Source organism: Primulina huaijiensis, chromosome 13 (assembly GCF_012295235.1).
Source record: "Primulina huaijiensis isolate GDHJ02 chromosome 13, ASM1229523v2, whole genome shotgun sequence".
Classification (NCBI taxonomy): domain Eukaryota; kingdom Viridiplantae; phylum Streptophyta; class Magnoliopsida; order Lamiales; family Gesneriaceae; genus Primulina; species Primulina huaijiensis.
The window spans coordinates 12228770-12248385 of record NC_133318.1 but is presented as its reverse complement, the minus strand read 5'-3'; the positions used below and the strand labels follow the sequence as shown (position 1 = coordinate 12248385).

Genomic DNA, 19616 nt, shown 5'->3' with positions numbered 1-19616 from the left:
ACAAAAATCAATTTCCTCAACACTTAGAGAAAATAAAAGCTTTCTAGAATAACTAAGAATTCTTAAACACAAATAAGAAAGCAAAAAACGTGATCCTAAAAGCAAGATCAATGAAACACGATCTTCAGCCAACTTCGTCACCGATGTTGTCTGAAGATGTTTTCAACAATCACGGCAACACGTTGATCACCACTCCTCTTATCAGCAACAGCTTTGTACGTCTTTTTCTCTTAACCTTGTGCTGCGCCAAAAACTCTGATATCTTTTTCAGCAAAACTCTTATTTATAAGCCTAGGGTTTATCAATAAGGAATCCTACAAAATATGGAAACTTAGAGTTTTGTTAGTCACAAACTCTATTTAAACATGGATATCATATCACCATTAAATATTAGCATAATTATCTCATTATTAAAAAAAGCAAAATCTCATTAAATATTATACTCAATCAAATCAATAAGGAAAAGATAATATTAGGGAAATCATTTTAAGAAATTAAATTACGAAATAATATTTACCTTCAATCTCGAATGAGAAAAGCTTATTAATCAGAATTAACTCCTCAATTAGATTGAGAAACCCTCTCTTGATGTTGATTTATAGATTTCATCATTTTTTTATTATTGAAGTTAATTGAGTCTTCATCTGCAAGTTGAAATGTGTTCAGACAATACTGATGATACGTATTTTTTTACATGTCATGTTGAGTCAATATGTTTAACTATATATGTATGCACATAAAATTTAAAAATCCCATATGTTTATTAGTAATTATAAATATTTTCGGGTCCAATATATATATACACAAATCGTCATTCAAGATACAAGAGTATGAGTTATCCAGGTAAGTGGCACACGCGCCCATCATTGAAAATTTTAAGATATGCAGTAACTTAAAAGTACCCGATTTCCAAATCCATTATGCTACTGGTAGTCAATTTTTAAGCTTTAGAAATGGCGATCTGCATATTTTTAAAAAAAACGTTAATTAAATTATTATATGTTTGATTTTGCAATTTAACACATTACTTTACTAAATAAAGTATGGATTTAAGTAATTTAGTAATATATTTTGACAAACCAATGAGCTTTCACAGTGTGATCTGATCAACTAGGCATTTAACGAGCTTGATATGCACAATCTTGTATTTTGATTTGTAAATGTGAAATACTTTTACCATTAACAACAAAGCTTCTTTTGTTGACGGTAAAAGCTTCAGTGGGTGTTAAGAAGAAGCTTTGTAAATGTCAAATACAATTTTACCTATCTTTGTGTTCGGAAGAAGCTTTTGCCGGTATAGGCTTTAGGCATTCGCCTTGTGTTTAAAAGAAGGTTGAAGTAGCCTCATCGCGGTACCCTACTGCCTCGTGATCTTTTGATATTAGAATTCAGTATACTTTTTACAGTCGACACAATTATGGATGGCCCTTCCATTGTACCCAGTCCGCGATCCACTCCCTCCACGATTTTTCTCACTGGTCGAATAAGGTAAACTCCAAGGTCCTCTATTCCAATCATTTGGTTTTCGGTCAAGGAGCTTTTCCACACCAGGGGATCCATATCTGGTGCCACCACTAGCGGTTTACTGTTGTCCCAGTCCCATGCACGCACAATGGAAGTCAGCAAGTTGTCGCACAAACCACAAGATATCTGCAGCTACCAAGTTTTAGCCATGTCAAAACATTCCAAGTAAACGTTCAAAGCTTGAAAAAAATACTGTACTTTCAAATAATGCATGTGTAATTTGTAACATTAGGTTCAGGAAATTTAGTATAGTACTTGTTCAAAATGTGCTAAAATACATGCAAGCTCTTAATTAATCATTTTAATCTGCAGAGTTAACAGTTAGGAAATAGATTTACCTTGGCAAGAGTGTTTGCTGACAGAGGAGCAATGACCAGAATATCAGCCCATTTACGAAGCTCAATATGAGTCACTTGGTCACCCAGTTTCGTCCAAGTACCCCAATCAGACTCGTACAAATGGACATGAGGGGGAAGTAACTCGACGTTTATAAAACGTGTGGCATTCTCAGTGGCTACTGCCTGTACGTCGGCCCACTGAGAAAAGCAGTGGCAAAGATAGGTAAAATCTACTGCAGCTTCAGTTCCACAGGCAGCAAGCAAAATTCGAGGCCTAATTATTTCATGAACTTCCATTGGTTGGGAATGTTCCCGATGCGACATAACCTGTTCAAGGTCTGATAGGAAAATTTGGATGCACAAACAACTACTATCCAAACAATTTAGAAGGTTAAAAAAATTTACCTACAACCAGTGCTTTGGAAACTGAAAGAGACCTGCCAAACGAGTATCTGTATGCTATGGATATAGAGCGCATGAATCCAATAAAGAACTAGAAAAACAGTAGAATATCTCAAGTCTCAACATCCATTTTCTTGTTTCAGGGAACCCCTCCTGATTCAACTATTAGCCTGTCTTTAAAGAATATGCTACATATTCTAAGGTTCTCGATCTATTTTGGTGTATCAGATGCTAAACCAAGCAAGTATAAGGAAAAAAAATTCATAGCGCAATAGAGCAAGAAACACAAGCCAACAACTTGTATGAAGAAGAATCTCTTTCGCTCTCCAAGTTTGAAACAAATAGATCGTGTACTCTAGCATAAATATAAATAATAATTAATCTTACAGCTTCATACAATCCAATTTGATTCAAAGAATGATCCACCAAAAAAGCACTAATACTCAACACCTTCCACAAAAGTGAAAACTAATTTCGATCAAGTAAAACATCATCTTAACAGGAAGAACAAACAAAATCTCATCATACGCATTTAACACGAAGATCATGAAAAGGAAAGAATTAGGAGAAACTTACTTCAACAATACCGCGAAAGAGAAAGAGAAGCAGAATTTGGAGACGACGTACCATTGTGTAACTAAGGGAACGGTTTCTCCCCCAATTTTGATTTCGGCGGGTCGTTCCGCAACTAACACCCAGCTGGCACGTGGACACGTGTTTAGTTAAAAGTTTGATTTTTTTTATTTCAATTTTTCACTTTTTGTACTTTTTATTTTCATAAACGACTCACTTCTAATTTTTTTACCCACTAATTCATAATCTATAAATTTAAGCATCTATCTAAATATATAATCTTTTTCAAACTCCCTATCAGTATGTATGTTTCAACGAGACTCAACCTATCAACTTCTTCCTTTTTTCCAAAAACTTCTGGTGTCATTCGGAGCCCAAACCACTAGCTCAAACTTAAAGCTAATAAAGTAGTATATTCTTGGCACGATTTTCAATATGAGACATCTATCACTCTCTTTCATTCACTACTCACCATTTATCCAACATCTTTTTCAAACCCCCTAAAATATTTTTCGTCTGATCATGAAAAATCTAGACTTACATATTTGAACGACAATAACAAGGTGCATCCCAAACTGAACCATCTGGCCTGTTACCGACTTAATATCAGACCGGACTATACCCGGGTCGGGTCTATTGTGTCGTTACAACATCCAGAATAGGACCTAAAATTCAAGATTGTATTTGATCAGTAATTGGGTATGAACATATAAATTGGGCCTTTGTTAGTTTGTCTTAATATTGGCCCAACCCAACAAATGAGAGAGGTCACAAACTTGGTGGTGAACATTAGTTTCAAGACAAGAATTGCGGATCAGATCGACACGTATAATATATTCACAAGATCGTCTCACAAGAAACATACTCTTCTATCAATCTAATTTATCTCATTTGTTGTTATTCTAATGCCAACAAAATTAAATCGTAATTTTAAAATATCAAATTTGTTAAAAGGTTATAAATCCATATAACAAAATCAGTCTTTTCAATATTCAGGATCTGAATAAGTATGTCGAAAAACTGGAAACATTGCTAGTATTCGGGATGTACAGATTAATAATTAAATAGGAATTCTAAGGCATAAAATTAAGAAAATCAGGAATATTAAATTTAATTTTTCAAAAAATTACATCCAATATTTGGGAATTTTTTTAAAAAAATAGCCATCTGTTTCTAATAATCTTTTGCGAATTCAACGGATGATTGTTGGACCCTACTCCCAACTTTTGTATGCGTTTTACTTTTCTTTTATTTTGTAGCTTTCTTTTTTTTTTTTTGTCCCTTTTTGGCAACGGATTCCTCCTTTTTTTTTTTTTTTTTTTGTGAAGGCATCCGAGGTATCCATACCAGAATGTAAAATAATTTCTAAAGATATTATTATAATTTCGAAGAAACATTATTTGCTACTCTTATATCCCAAATGATCTTTGAAAGATTGCAGGCTTTGGCAACTTTGGTCGTTTTAATGATTGTCCATTTACTTGTTTCTATGCACTAGGCAAACTTACGATTGGTAATGTTGGCTTATTTTATATGTTTTTGATAAATATCAATTGAAATTATTGGACTTTTAGAAATTGATTATTCCAACTTATGTGAGAACCGAAATTTTTTCAATAATGTAATTAATAATTTGTAAGGAAATTTTAGCATAAGATTTTTTTATTATTGTATTAAATAAGATATGCATATGGGAAAATAATTGTTGAGAAATCTTTATGGCCAAGACAACAATACCTACACTAAGGTATGCTAATTTTCGAAAATTGGAAAGAAGATTTACGAGATTGGAATATCATACAAGTTAGAGGGATTAAGGCATGAACATTTCAAGCAAATTTCGAAAATCATCCACCAAATATTTTGCCTAAATATTGTAGTGCCTAAATATTGGATTATAGGCAAACTTATGCTACAAGAAAGGAAGTAAATCCTTCCCTCTTTTGCACCTCATTTTCGAGCCATTAGATTAGGATTTTGGGGAGCTCGATTTGGTAGAAAAATCAGCAGCCACGGAAGGATTTTTGGAGCCAAAAATGTGAGATTTAGGCAAATTTTGGGCATGATTTGAGTGCCATAATTAACTCCCTTCTCCTCACTTATAAATACCACATCATCCCTAGCCATTCCTCAAACCAAATTCGAAATTTTATGCTACAAAATTTCGAATTCCAGCAGCTTTTCCTAGCTGAAATTCTGCTCCAAAATCATCCCAAGGATAGGCTAGAAATCGAAGCCGAAGCGCTGTCCGAGCAAGAACGAGAAGCGACCCGATTCCCGAAGCCTAGCATCCACGTTTTAGCATCCATAATATTGTAAATGGGCTTGTGTTAAATGTTTAAATTTTCGAATTATGCATGTGTTCGGTATCCAAAAATTGGTCGGGTACAATTCTTCTTCTACTCTTTTCTTGTATTTGTCATATGATTTTAAGCACTGTGAGGAGTCGACTGTATATGGGTAGGAATCCCAACCATGACGTACCCTTACGCGGTGGGGGATATAACCGCTATAAGGCCTCGCCCCCTTAGAGGAGTAAAAATTAGGGACTGATATCAGTAAACTATAGAAAGTAGATGAATCTCAGTGCTGGTAAATGTTATGCATGTGTTATGAATTATATATGAAAGTCATGTGTTTCGAAATTTATGCATGTTGCTATAGTGTGCTCGATACGCTCCCACTTGCTGAGTATTTCCCAAAATACTCACCCCCCTTACAACCCTTTCCCAGATAAGCCTGAGGAAGAACTCGAGAAGGAAGAGTGTGAACAATTATGGGGATGGTGAATGTTCAAGAATTCAGATTAAGTTAAAGTTTACTATGATTATTCAGTTTTACGTTTCCACATTAAACTCTGTCGTTTTGATTTTGGGACTGTAAAGACAATTGTTATTTCATTTGAATTATGATATATAAATTGGTTTCGGTTTATACTGTGCTACGAGACTATTTGTTTTTTATTGTGTGATTGTTAAACAACGTCGGTGTCAACCCTGAGTTTCACGGCGTCACATTTAAGTGGTGTCAGAGCCGCCAGGTTCATAATCCGGTTGGGGAAAAATGAGAAAATTTCGGTGGAATTTTTGAGAAAGCCGATGCTATCCTCTCCGAAACGGTCCAACGAGCGAAAATCACGACTTTTTCGTGTGGTAGGGGTCCAAATCGCAAAATTTATTCGTTTAGGCCTCCGAAACGTCGTTTTTTATGTTTTAGGAAATATTCGTAGACCCTATAACTTCTCATAGGAAATTCTGAATTCGATTCCGTCGATTGTTCTGGAATCCTCTCGACATATGCTTCGAACTCAGGTGTCTATTTCCAAACTTTCTATTTTTGGGAAAAAAATATTTTATATATAATTCTCGAAAATTACATATATATTGCATATTGTCTCTTTCCAATTCTGAGCGTTTCCATTTTGATTTAGGAAATGGCTCCATCAACTCCCATGTGATTCCGTACTCGTGCCCAGGCTGCTATCCACATGAAGCAGCTTGCCCTTGATTATCAGTCGCGCTAGATGAAGCGATTTAGAGCCAGACTAGGCGAGAGGAGACGATAGGTTGAAACCTTAGCCACAGAAAAAGAGAAAATACGGGCCCAGCTTAAGACCGCAATCTATTAAGGAGAGCTGGTGAGAGGAGACAACATGGATTTAAGTGATGGCATAGAGCATAGCCTGTATCGAGAGAGAAAGCTGCAAGAAGATATCGAGCGGTACCGTAAGGAATTGGAAGAAGAGAGGCAGCAAAATGCCAAGGGTAGGAAGAGACTGGAGAATTCATGTGAGGCTATGAACAGCCTTGCTGAAACTCTGAAGAACCACGTCAAGCAGAAGAAGTCTGAGCGGGAGCAGTACCAACAGCATGCCAGTGATTTGTTTGACGCGGCAGATGTAGAGATACAAAAGCTGAAGGCGTAGGTGACACAGCTCACGGGAGAGAATGCCCAGCTCACACAGATGATAGAGCTACTTCATGAGGACGAGCCAGAAGAGGAGCCGGAAGAGAAAGAGCCTATAGAGATAGATGAGCCTATAGCAGCCGTTGGGGATGGGGAGATAGAGGACTAGAGTATCTGAGTAACTATTTCGTTATTACTATGAGTTTATTTTATCATTGTTGCAATGTTATTTCATTCAGTACAATTTGTTTTCGTTCAGTACTATTTGTTTGCATTCAATTGTTCTTCTATATTCAAAAATTAATAAAGTAATGTTTATGTATTAATTTCAGTTGTTCCAGCATAACTTATTTCTTTAATTCTGTCGTTATGCAAAACAAATTTTTAGAAACGTTTAATTGCAGGAAATGGCCAGTAGACCTCCGAGACAAAACCGCAACTCTCGCTATGCTAACATCAACAATGCCAACGAAGAGGATAATGGACCTCCACCTGGGTTCAGTCTTAACCAAGCAGACCTGATGGCTATAGCCATGATCATGGCAATGACACTGCAAGGGTTAGTAAACCCGAACTCAAATTAGCCACCACCACCTCCACCACAACACGGGATCAAGTTCCACTATGAATCCCTTCGCAAGAACATGTGTCCAAACTTCACTAGAGCTGTCGACCCTGAAGTTAGCCAGAGCTGACTGAAAAGTGTGGAGACTCAGCTGCGACTATTGGAAGTTCCTGAGGCACTGAAAGTGGACTTGATAGTGCATTTCCTGGAGGATAAAGCAAGCAAGTGGTAGGAAACAATCTCGCCAACCATGAGAGCTGCGGGACCAATCACGTGGCAGCATTTTAGAGAAGCTTTCTTGAAACAGTATTATCCATCCGAGGTCAGACTGCAGAAAATGAGTGATTTTGAAAATTTCATTCAAGCTCCAGATATGTCAGTTGTGAAATACACCTCCAAGTTCAATGCCCTTGGATCATATGCTCCAGCAATCATGGCGGATGAAGTTCTAAAATTGCACCTCTTTAAGAAGGGGTTGAACAGCAGGATCCAATCAGCTCTAGCAGTCCACCAACCTGTCAACTTTTCAGACCTGATGGGTGCAGCTATCCAAGCCGAAGCTGACATTCGTCAAAGAGAAGGGGAAAACAGGAACAAGCGACCCCCTAGCAGCCAGCCTTCTCAGGGAAGACCAATGTTCAAGAGGCCCAATTAGTTAGGTGGACCTCCCTCAAGGCAATCCCCCGCCACTAACTATCAAGGACTCAAGTCATGTCCAATATGCGGCTTCAAACATGCCGGAGAATGCCGAAGGGCCAGCGGTGTATGCTTTGGATGTGGGAAATCGGGGCACAGAATTGCAGAGTGTCTTACCGCCACCAACCAACCAGCAGGGCCGAACAAAGGAACTGGGCCAAATGCGGAAGCAGGCCCTAGTAAACCAAAGGAGGACAAACCTAACGCCAGGGTCTTTTCCATGACTCAGGAAGAGGCAGATTACGCAAATGAATTCGTGTCAGGTACCGTCCTAATTCAAAAAGTGACTGCTTATGCATTATTTGACTGTGGTGCTATACATTCCTTTATAACTAAGAGATTGGCTAAGAAGTTAAGATGTAAGCCCGATAAACTAACTGAGCCCTTTCGAATAGCCACACCTACAAATAGAGCCATTGAAACTCACAAAATTTACAGAGATTGTAAAATCAGTGTCGGTAACCAAACTTTTAGCGCCGACTTGATACAGTTGATCATGGTCGATTTCGACTTCATCTTAGGGATGGATTGGTTAGCAAGAAACAATGCAATAGTAGATTGTAAGGGGAAGAGAGTCAAACTCTGAACCACATATCAGGAGGAGGTCGTGTATCATGGTAAATCCAAGGAACAGAATTCACTTTTTTCCGCATCGCAAGCTTGGAGAGTCATGAAATCCGAAAAAGACATCTACCTAGCAATGATCAGTGAAATAAAAGAAGTCGAACTGAAACTGGAGGACATCCCAATAGTGATAGAGTTCCCAGAAGTTTTTCCATAAGAACTCTCTGGGACAGTCCCGGACCGTGAAGTGGAGCTCGAGATCAATCTGGTTCCCGGTCCTGCACCAATCTCTAGGGCACCTTACAGAATGGCACCAGCCGAACTCAAGGAGCTAAAAGAAAAACTCCAAGAATTGCTAGATAAAAGGCAAATTCGACTGAGTGTGTCCTCGTGGGGAGCTCCAGTACTCTTCGTGAAGAAGAAAGACGGGAGTATGAGATTGTGCATCGACTACAGAGAACTGAACAAGATCACAATCAAGAACAGGTACCCTCTACCTCGGATACACGATCTGTTTGATCAGCTCAAAGGAGTCGCCGTCTTTTCTAAACTGGATCTGAGGACATGTTACCACCAGTTGAAGATCAGGGCTAAAGATATCCCCAAGACAATCTTTCGAACCAGGTATGGGCATTATGAATTCACAGTAATGCCTTTTGGCCTGAAAAAAGCACCACCAACATACATGGATCTGATTAACAGAGTATTCAAGCCATTCTTGGATCAGTTCATAGTGGTATCCATCGACTATATCCTCGTCTATTCCCCTGACGAGACGAGCCACGAAGAACACTTTCACCTTGCCCTGCAAACCTTAAGAGAGAATAAGCTCTATGATAAGTTTAGCAAGTGTGAATTCTGGCTAAGGAGGGTGTCCTTTCTAGGACACGTGATTTCGAAAGCAGGAGTGTCAGTGGATCCAAAGAAAGTGGAGGCAATTACACAGTGGCCGATACCTAAGAACGCCACCGACATCAGAAGCTTTCTTGGATTGGCAGGTTACTACCGGAAGTTTGTCGAAAGGTTCTCTTTGATTGCCGTACCGCTGACGAAACTCACACAGAAGAATTCTAAGTTCATCTGTGGTGAAATTTGTGAAAAGAGTTTCCAGACATTGAAAGAGAAACTCGCATCCACGCCAGTGTTGATCCTGCCCACAGAGAATAAAGATTTCACTATCTACAGTGACTCCTCTAAGGAAGGTCTAGGATGCGTACTCATGCAAGAAGAAAGAGTGATCGCCTACGCATCAAGGCAGTTGAAACTGCACGAGCAGAACAACCCTACTCATGATCTGGAGTTGGCAGCGATTGTCTTCGCCTTAAAGATTTGGAGGCACTACCTCTATGGTGCTAAATGTGAAATCTTCACAAAACATCATAGCCTCAAGTACTTGTTCACCCAAAAGGAGCTGAATATGAGGCAAAGGCGATGGATCTAACTTCTGAAAGACTATGACTGGACCATAAGCTACCATTCGGGTAAAGAAAACAAAGTGGCTGATGCGCTAAGTCAGAAGGGCCCAGGCAAAGTGACTCTAGCTTCTCTCTCAGCCCAGCCATGTCTGCAGGAGACCATCAAGTTAAACCAAGATCGAGACCCGGTACTGACCAAACTTAAGGAGCAAGTTAGATAAGGGAAGTCTCAGGATCATCAGATTGATGGCAAGAGAATCTTATGGATGAAAGGAAGACTGTGTGTGCCCGACAGTGATAACCTTCGCCAAGAGATAATGGCAGAGGCGCACAAGTCAAAATTCTCAGTCCATCCAGGCAGTACGAAAATGTACAGAGACCTCAAGAATAATTTCTAGTTGAATGGCATGAAAAGAGATGTAGCTGAATTCGTCTCCAGATGTCAGGTATGCCAGCAGGTTAAAGCAGAACACCAGCGGCCTGGAGGATTACTGCAACCCTTGGAAATTCCCGAATGGAAATGGGAGCTTATTTCCATGGAATTTGTGGTAGGATTGCAAAAGTCTAGGCAAAGCCACAACGGTATATGGGTAATCGTAGGCAGACTCACGAAAACTGCACACTTCCTACCCATCCGCATGAATTACAATCTTGAAAAGTTGGCTTCACTATACATGGACAACATTGTGAGACTGCATGGAGTGCCAGTGAGGATCCTATCTGATAGAGATCCGAGGTTCGTCTCGCGCTTTTGGAAGAGCTTTCAAGAGACCAGGGAACGAAAGTGACCCTAAGTACGGCATATCATCCTCAAATCGATGGACAAACTGAGAGAACCATACAAATCTTAGAAGACATGCTGCGAGCATGCGCCCTTGAATTCAGTAGCAACCGGAGCACTCATTTACCCTTAATTGAGTTTGCTTACAGCAACAGCTATCATAGCAGCATTGGAATGGCACCATACGAAGCCGTGTATGGGTGGAAATGTCGATCGCCACTGTATTGGGATGAAGTGGGAGGAAAAGCCTTGGTTTTTCTTTTTGGTGAACTTTTTGTCATCTTTGGACCCCTATCAACCGGTCTTTTTTCATCTTTCTTCGCTCTATTGCACTCTGCAATAAAATGTCCTTTCTTTCCATAGTTAAAGCAAGTTTGACCATCATCTGTATGGTCATTTTTGAAATATGGTTTAGTCATCTGAGATTGATTTTTACGCATAAATTTATTGAACTTTCTTACAAATAGGGACATGGCTTCATTGCTCAATTGCTCAACCGATTTCTTACTTGTGGGCTCTTCGACCAGAAGAGTCCCTGCAGTAGCTGTCAGGGCCTTTGTTTGAGAAGTGGATGGTTCTTCTTTAGTTCGTATTCCAAGCTCGAACTCTTACGCTTTAAGATCGAAAAGTAGATCGTGGAGCTCCAGCTTGTTCAGATCTTTAGATTCTCGCATCGCTATTGTCTTTACGTCTCATTCTCTGGGAAGAGTTCTCATTATCTTCAAGGCAATTTCACGGTTATAGTATTCTTTTCCAAGTGAAATAAGTTCAATAATAATAATAGCACTAAACCGTTCATCAAATTCTGCGAGGGTTTCTCTTGGCTTCATTTTTGCATCGTCAAATTTCTGGATAGCGACTGTCAGTTTGTTTTCTTTGGTCTGGTCGTTGCCCTCACACAGTTGTGTGAGTTTCTCCCATATCTCCTTTGCTGTTGAGCAAGCTTTAATCTTGGCAAACATGTTCTTATCTAAAGTTTTATAGAGAATGTCTTTTGCTACGTTGTCAAGATTCGCCTTTTTTTATCCTCAGCTGTCCATTCGGATCGATGCTTTTCCACCATTTGGGGAGCACCTTCAGTTGTAACCACAGCTGTATTGACTTTCAAGATCTTCATAAGCTCGTCAGTGATGACATACCACATTTCATTGTCCTGGTCTGCTAAATGTGTCTGCATACGAATTTTTCAGTCATCATAATCTTCTTTAGAAAACGTAGGAATTTTGTTGAAAGATGACATGTATAAATTGTAGATATCGATGTTTGAGAGAACCCTGCTCTAATACCGTCTGTTGGGATCGGGAAAGATTTTAGAGGGAGGCGGTGAATAAACTATTTAAAAATATTTTCTTTTAAATTTTGTTTTCAACCGTTTTTAGGCGGTTGAAAGATTTTCTCAAACGGTTAGGAATATGAACCACTTGAAAAGTGCGGAAGACAGTTCAATATTTCTAATGATAGTTTCTGTAACGTACTGTACTTTTAATCTACTTAAAATTTACGGAAAAATTAAAAAAATTTTTAAGTAAGTCATGAACTTTCAAAATCCGAATAAAATGAACCGTACGTTACTAAAGTAGTTGCAACAAAAGTTCTAGAAATAAACTTTGACAAAAGTATTTGCTTAAAATCTCGTAACCAGTAGCTGAAATCAGAGTATTTGACATTTCATAAAAACTTAAAAACTTGGGCGGTCCTCGGGTCTAGCCTCCTGCTCAGTCCAAGCCTGCTCCTTGGTCCCCACCCTTAGTCTCCTCGCAATCATCCTCACCTACATCGATCAAGTCTAGTGAGTCTAACGACTCAACACGTATAAACTGGAAGGTAGCAAGTACTACGTAATAAAACCACAGGCATCTTCAAAATAGGACGTACATACTAGAAACATGAACTTGAACTTGACAACATGAGCGTACTTGGAACTTGAACATAATACTGTAACATAGACGTGCCATGATCATAAAACTTTCGTAAACATACTTGCATCTTACATACTTGAGCATACATAACATAATTTTTGCGTAGAGGCATGTTTCAAAGCGTGTGACCCATACATAAAATTGTCTGATTAGGCTAAACCACAGTACTGGGCTGACAGGGAAGATCCACTGCCACATACATGAGATCCCCGTTCATAATTTAACGGGTGGATTGGTCTATAGTCATGCTTTACCGCTTTCCAATCCTGATCTAAACTCGGTCATGCTTTACCTGGGTGGAGAGGTCCTCGGCCACGTTCACCGGCTTCCAAACCCGTTCATAGTTGGAGAGGTCCTCGGACACGTTATCCGGCTTCCAAACCCGTTCATAGTTTGGTCACAAGACATTTAGCATACCTCAAAAATTTAAAAATACTTTCTTTTTGCACGTCAACATACTTACTGGGCGTTGAGGGATTAGTTAGATCTCGTTTGGGGCCACTACTGCAATATACTAGCATGAGTTTAAGTACTTAAATTGCATAACTTAGACGTAGGTACTCGAGCTCACCACTGAAGTAAATAAATAGCTTATGATATTCTAGTTTGCTCGGGACTTGACCTCGTTTAATCATCGCACTAAACCATGACATAAAACTCCAAAGCAATCAAACCTAGGAGTGAAGCCTAAGATACGCCCAAAAACACAATACACTGACCCCGTGCTTGGGTCCGTGTAAGGGCCCGTTTACATACTTTAAGGACATGCTCAAAAAGAAGGAGGGGCACAAACCCCGTGTCAGGGTCCGTGTAGGCTCGGTTGGCTGACACTACGAAGGAAACAAGGGCACGGACCCCGTGCCAAGGTCCGTGTAGGGGTCCGTGTAACTGCGGGATGGATAAAACCAACAAAATTTCTGTACATGTGCTGCTTAACATTCTAAACTCGATTGTACGGACTATGAACCGGCACCCTGAGACCCATCCTAGGATGCTACTACATTGACACCACCGGTACAAACACCTCGAAGCAACGACATCCAACCTACGCCACAATACAACTCGAAAACACGAAAATTGACACAAAATCGTTTCCTACGACTTCTAATGAATTCAAGTGTCTATCGACACTAACCGGCATACCAAATACCAGCCCAACATCATACTAGGCATACCTAAATGCAGCAATGATCAACCCTCGATCCCCAACGAAGCCTGCAACAATAAAACCTCGAGAACACATCCATAACATAATTTCAGGAAAAAAAACGCAGTTTGAGCAGTCCCACGAAAACGATCATAACTCACTCAATTTTCATCCAAATATTTCAAATGTTATATCAAATCAAAGGTATCAAAAAGTTCTACAATTTCATGTGAAAAGTTTTCTCAAAATAACGACCAAAAAATTGCAGTTTTTAAAAGAACAGTAAATTTTGATATTTTAGATCTAAAAACATTTCAAAATCGATCCAACATGTTTCTGCCCAAATCTTGCACGTCATACATGGATTTTTACGCATAAAACAATGCAACACATACTATGACATGATCGACGCAGGAAAAAAATAGAATATACGTGCTTTTTGATTTGAAAAACTCACGATGCGGCGAAACCGAAGCGGAGACAGCGCGAGGCTTGATCCGGGACGATCGTGGAACAATTTTCTTGTAATAAAATCACCGAAAACTTGCTGGAAAAGATAGAGGAAGGGGCGGCTGCTGTTCTAGACTAAGAACCCTAGGTTTTGCTCTAAAATGCTGAAAATAAGATGTGTTGTGTGTTTTGATGTGTGTAAAAACGTGTAAGTGTGTGTGAGTGTGTGTAAACGTGTGTGTGTGTTTTAATTAGGAGAAATTATTGCTAAATTAACTAATTAAAATACTAATTAAAAGGTTAACCCATACTAATTTAATCAAACTCCTCGATTAAAATAAATACACACTGATTTTATAAAATTCTCCTCTTTAACAAAATAATATGCAACAAGCCAACTTCAAAAGTTTTAAAATTCTAAACTCACTAAATACATAATTTAGGCTTTAAAATGCTGAAACTTATTAAATTAATTAATATGCCCCAACCTTAACTTAAAAATAAAATACCACATTTAAAAATTGCCAAAATCGTCACCGGTCTCTTCTCCTCGATCCCGCATCGAATAATCGTCTGAACATGAAACTCAAGAAAACGTTTAATGTGCATCACATAAAAATAATAAATTTAAAATAATGCATTTGGATAAATCATGCATCGCTAAAACTCCTTTTAAATTAAACAAATGATTTGACAATTAAATAATGCATGGGTTTTACGTGTACTGATTTTGGGCTCTACAGTTTCAACTAGTTGGCAATCTAATCAACAAGATATGTTTTGAAATGTAAAGGCTTGCGAAAAGTAAAGACACGAGAATTTTATGGATGTTCGGAGAAAACACTCCTACGTCACCTCTTCTTCCTCTGTAGGAAGGATTTTACTAAAAGACTTTGGCTTTACGAAACTGATTGCAACAGCCCACTCCAATCAGGACACCACTATTAATCAAATAACCAAAATGTTACTGATGTAAGTAAACAATCTGTTTTAGTAGCACAAATATGATCCTTGCATGATCAGCTAACTTTCTGTTGAGTGCGTGCTTGATGAACGATGAGGTATATGATCTTTGATTGCGCTCAAATTCTTTAAGTATGCAAGCTTGAAAACAATCACACGTTTGAAAGCTTGATGATTAAGTATCTCGTTCTTGTGTATTGTTCTTGCATACTTCCAGCTCTTCTTATATAAACTGTCATTCAAACGGTCGGAAATAGATGAATAACGTTAACTTGAAATCTTGGAATGATTATGTCACTGTCAGCTGCAAATACATTAAATGTTATTCAGCAAAGCATTTAATGTTCTCTTTGCTAACAAAGCTTTGAATCTCGTTCCTTGAAGAGTTATTGCTGAGTACCCTTTTATGACAACTGTTTTATATAATCAGAACTTGTAGGATATAAGTAATTTTTCTTTTCTGGGATAGTGACATAAATGCATATCAATATCGGAACTAGTGTAAAACACGGTTGACTTGTAGCTGTGCAAAACCATTTGAATGTTCTGAACCGGTCAGGGAATATCTTTCATTAAGTGAGCAATAAATATCTAATTAATGACTCGACATAAAGTCTTCAAACTGCTGGTTGGGAAGATTGAACTTCTTCTACTTCAAGCGGTTGAATGATAAGCGCTCTGAACTTCAAGCGGTTGAAGACTAGGCGGTTGAAAGATAATACGGTTGAGCTGGTTCCTGTTATACATAAAAGATTGCAGCTGTTTCCTAAAATAATTAAGTGTTGTTTTGATTTTTTCGATCACCAAAACTCTTAGATAATTTCCTTAACACACTTTTATAAGTGTTTTTTTAGAAAGTATACTTTTTGGCTTTTCCTTCTAATTATATTTAATTTTTTTTAAAAAAAATACTTCTTTAACATTTATCCAAATGCTAAAATCATTTATGTTTTTTTAATAAAAGAGTATTTTTTATGCTACAACGTCTGTATCTATACTCACTTTTAGTTCATTTTAATTAGTTTAAATAAACAAAAGAATTACATCAGCTGCTAATTTCTACTATTTTGTTTAGTTTAAAATTTGTTTGTAAAAATATTTTAATTCATAATTAACCATTATAATATCATATAATATTCAATTATAAGTTGTTCAAAAGAACTTTGTCAATTAAATAAATATCTAATTAGTTAAACTGAGAAAAAAAAATTATATGCATGTCGAGGGAATTGTTAGTGAACATAATTTTTTTTTTGTTTTTTGAATAATATGTATTGATTTAGGTGTTCAAGTAAAAAAAACAAAAATCATCTTCCATAACACAATTGTTTCGATCAAAATGTATTTGGAGTAATTTTATAATTTAAAAGTAACATGCAACTTTTATCGCATATATAACATTTCTTGAAAGAAAATGTCAATGTAATAGTACTATTTAATTTGGATGCCAAGCACTTGTTAATTATAATTATAATTATAATTATTTATTTATTTTAACGTCCAAAATCTTGAGCCCTTCCTATCTTAAATGCAGATCCAAGCAGGTGATCGTTCGTCTCCTTCAATTTAAAACTAGTGTTATGTGGCTTGTGTCATATTAAATTTGTTTTATGTTTGATAATTTTTGTGTAAAAAATATATATTATTTTATTAAGATATTGTTAGAATATTTAAGTTTTGAAGCTGAGCTAGTTGAAAAGAATTAGGTCAAGATTTTTAAATTAAGTACTCTGAAAAAATTCAGTAGTATGTAGCCGATAATCTGCTATATAATCAGATTATACGGAATCTAATGGACAATAAATTAATAAAAATCAACAAACTGCTGAATATTGACAACAGTCATTTATGAGCATGGAATATATCATCGTATTTATTGAAGTTTAAAATCAACAGAAAGATAATTCAGAAAATGTTCAACATTATAGTTATAGAGGACATTCTGATTGATTTGACAGACAACATCAAACATTTAATGTCGCTTTATACTTTTGGAGCAGGTTTTTTTGACATATTGAACAAATTCATTAATAATCTTGATATGATCAATTTTATAGTTTTTCAGATCCGACCGTTTGAAGATCATCTATATAAACTCAGATCATATTTCAGCAAGATATAACACTATCAATGAGATCATATCATATTATTTAGAAGCACTGTTGAAAATAAATCAGAAGTATAATCGTACAAGCCTTATCAGATCTTCTAAGAGATCATCTCGTGTCATCTTCTACTTGTAACTGACAAAAAAAATTTTCCTTGTCAAAATTAAGTGCGTAAGTTGCAAGGAAGTTGATACTAGGACTTTCAGTAGGCAGTGTTAAGTCCTATTGAAATGTGTGTTTACAGAAACTCTAAATATAAAAGTCTTTTAGTAAATACCTTCTGGAAGCACTGTTGAAAATAAATCAGAAGCATACTCATACAAGCCTTATCAGATCTTCTAAGATATCATCTTGTGTCATCTTCTAGTCTTTGTAATCTCATTATTAAATTAGCATTATGAGTAGATCTTTGTAACTGATAAGAAAAATTTTTCTGATCAAAAGTCAGTGCGTAAGTTGCAAAGAAGTTGATACTAGAATTTCAATAGATAGTGTTAAGTCTTATTGAAGTGTATGTTTACAGAAACTCTAAATATCAAAGTCTTTTAGTAAATATCTTCTGGAAACAGAAGAAAGGGAGGCATGTAAAGCTTTTATCCTTCTAACTTTCAGAAAGAATCATTGTGTCTTTTCATCACTTCTATTATTGTCCATTATTTCTGTTATTGTTCATAGATTTCAGTATTCTCATTCTACATTACTCATCAGTTGCCTACTGACATTTGAATATTAAAATCAGTTTTCTGTTGTTAATACCAATAAATGTCACATGAAGAAAAGAAAGTTCAAAATTTGTAGTGTTCTATTCACCCCCATTTAAAGCATCATCACCGATCCTAACATATATTATATAAAATTTATTGAGATATTTTGAACTTTTATATAAATTAAAGATAAATATGAGCAAAAATCAGAAAAAAATATAGAGATGTACAAAAATTACAAATAAACTCATATCGTCGGAGTTAGCTAAAAATATTATGAATAGTAAAACAGTAAAGAAACTTTGGTGTCACATTAACATTCTAAAGTGAGGTGCCGAACAGTGCGGAACTGGCTTCCTACCAGAATAAACTTCAGAGCAAGCGAGTGATGGTCCTGTCCACATGCGCAAACTGTGATTCCATGTTAGAACAACCATGGCACTTGTTCTATACATGCCAATTTGCTCAAGCATGCTGGGAGATATCGGTTGTGAAAAATGAGGTCAACCAAAGTCCCTCCGAGATTGAGAACTTTGCGGATTGGTTCTTCCATATATTGGGAAAACTGGATGTGGAGAGGAGACATATTTTCGTCATGATTCTTTGGGGCATATGGCACTCACACAATGAAAGGGTGTGGAACAACACTTCTCCTTCCGCAAATTGGACAATAACTCACGCCACCGACACGCTTAAAGAATGGTTAGCTGAAATAATGGTCGAATCCCAACTAAACAAGCAATAGAACTTGGGCTCAAATGTTATCTGGAGGAAGCCTTTGGAGAACTTCCTCAAGTGCAATGTGGATGCGGGATTTGACACCGATAAAAGATCCTTTGCGGTGGGTATGGTAATCAGGGATTCCAATGGCTCCTTTATAATATGCAAAACTAGCCTGCACCATGGAACAGCACTGGTAAAGGAAGCAGAAGCTCTTGCAATCCACGAGGCTCTGTCTTGGATTAAAGGAATGGGCTATGATAAAGTAATAGTGGAATCGAACTCCAAGACATCAGTAGATGCTATCCATTCCGATGCACTAGACCTTACCGAATTCGGTCTCAGTATCACAGCTTGTAGAGCACTTAGCAGAAACCAGAGTTCGATTAAAATCGAATACATCAGGAGACAAGCAAATAGAGCCGCTCATACACTAGTTAAAACGGCCATTCAACAAGCTTGTTTCAGTATTTCTTATGTAGTCCCTATCTCTATTAGCTCTATCATTATGGATGAGTGTAAGTTTCCAAACGAAGTTCAATAAAATTGCAGTTTGAGTTTCAAAAAAAAAAATAATAATAATATAGAAACTTAGTTAACATATATTTTCTAAAAGTATAAAATTTCTTTTCAATCTCATGTTTCTCCAATCTTACCCAAATCTCTTTTCACATGCCAATGATAAAACTAGGGGTGTGCAACGATCGATTTGGTTCGGTTTTTAACAAAATTCGGTTTGGTTATTCGGTTTACGGTTTTTCGATTGCATAATCCTAAACCAAACCATTTTAATTCGGTCTGGTTTGGTTTTTTTGTATTACGGTTTGGTTATTACGGTCGG

At 37.2% G+C, this 19616-nt stretch overlaps 2 protein-coding genes across 7 annotated transcripts; one reads left to right on the top strand and one right to left on the bottom strand.

The window, feature by feature from the left end:
* Positions 1-1028: 1028 nt before the first annotated feature.
* On the bottom strand, positions 1029-2969 carry LOC140991782 (probable phosphopantothenoylcysteine decarboxylase). 6 transcript variants are annotated; one of them, XM_073461949.1, is made up of 3 exons: positions 2841-2969; positions 1863-2434; positions 1029-1656 (listed from the first exon to the last, which is right to left on the bottom strand). In XM_073461949.1, the coding sequence occupies exons 2-3, from the start codon at positions 2184-2186 to the stop codon at positions 1345-1347; spliced, it is 636 nt and encodes a 211-aa protein (XP_073318050.1). In that variant the 5' UTR covers positions 2187-2434; positions 2841-2969; the 3' UTR covers positions 1029-1344. The 6 variants fall into 6 exon arrangements, with proteins under 6 accessions (XP_073318050.1, XP_073318052.1, XP_073318049.1 ...); XM_073461951.1 differs by having other exon boundaries at positions 1863-2200; positions 2841-2968; XM_073461948.1 differs by having other exon boundaries at positions 1863-2438; positions 2841-2964.
* Positions 2970-18443: 15474 nt separating this feature from the next.
* LOC140991220 (uncharacterized) lies at positions 18444-19319 on the top strand. Its single transcript, XM_073461162.1, has 2 exons — positions 18444-18757; positions 18827-19319. Exons 1-2 carry the CDS (start codon positions 18444-18446, stop codon positions 19317-19319), a joined length of 807 nt encoding a protein of 268 aa, XP_073317263.1.
* The last annotated feature ends 297 nt before the right edge of the window (positions 19320-19616 follow it).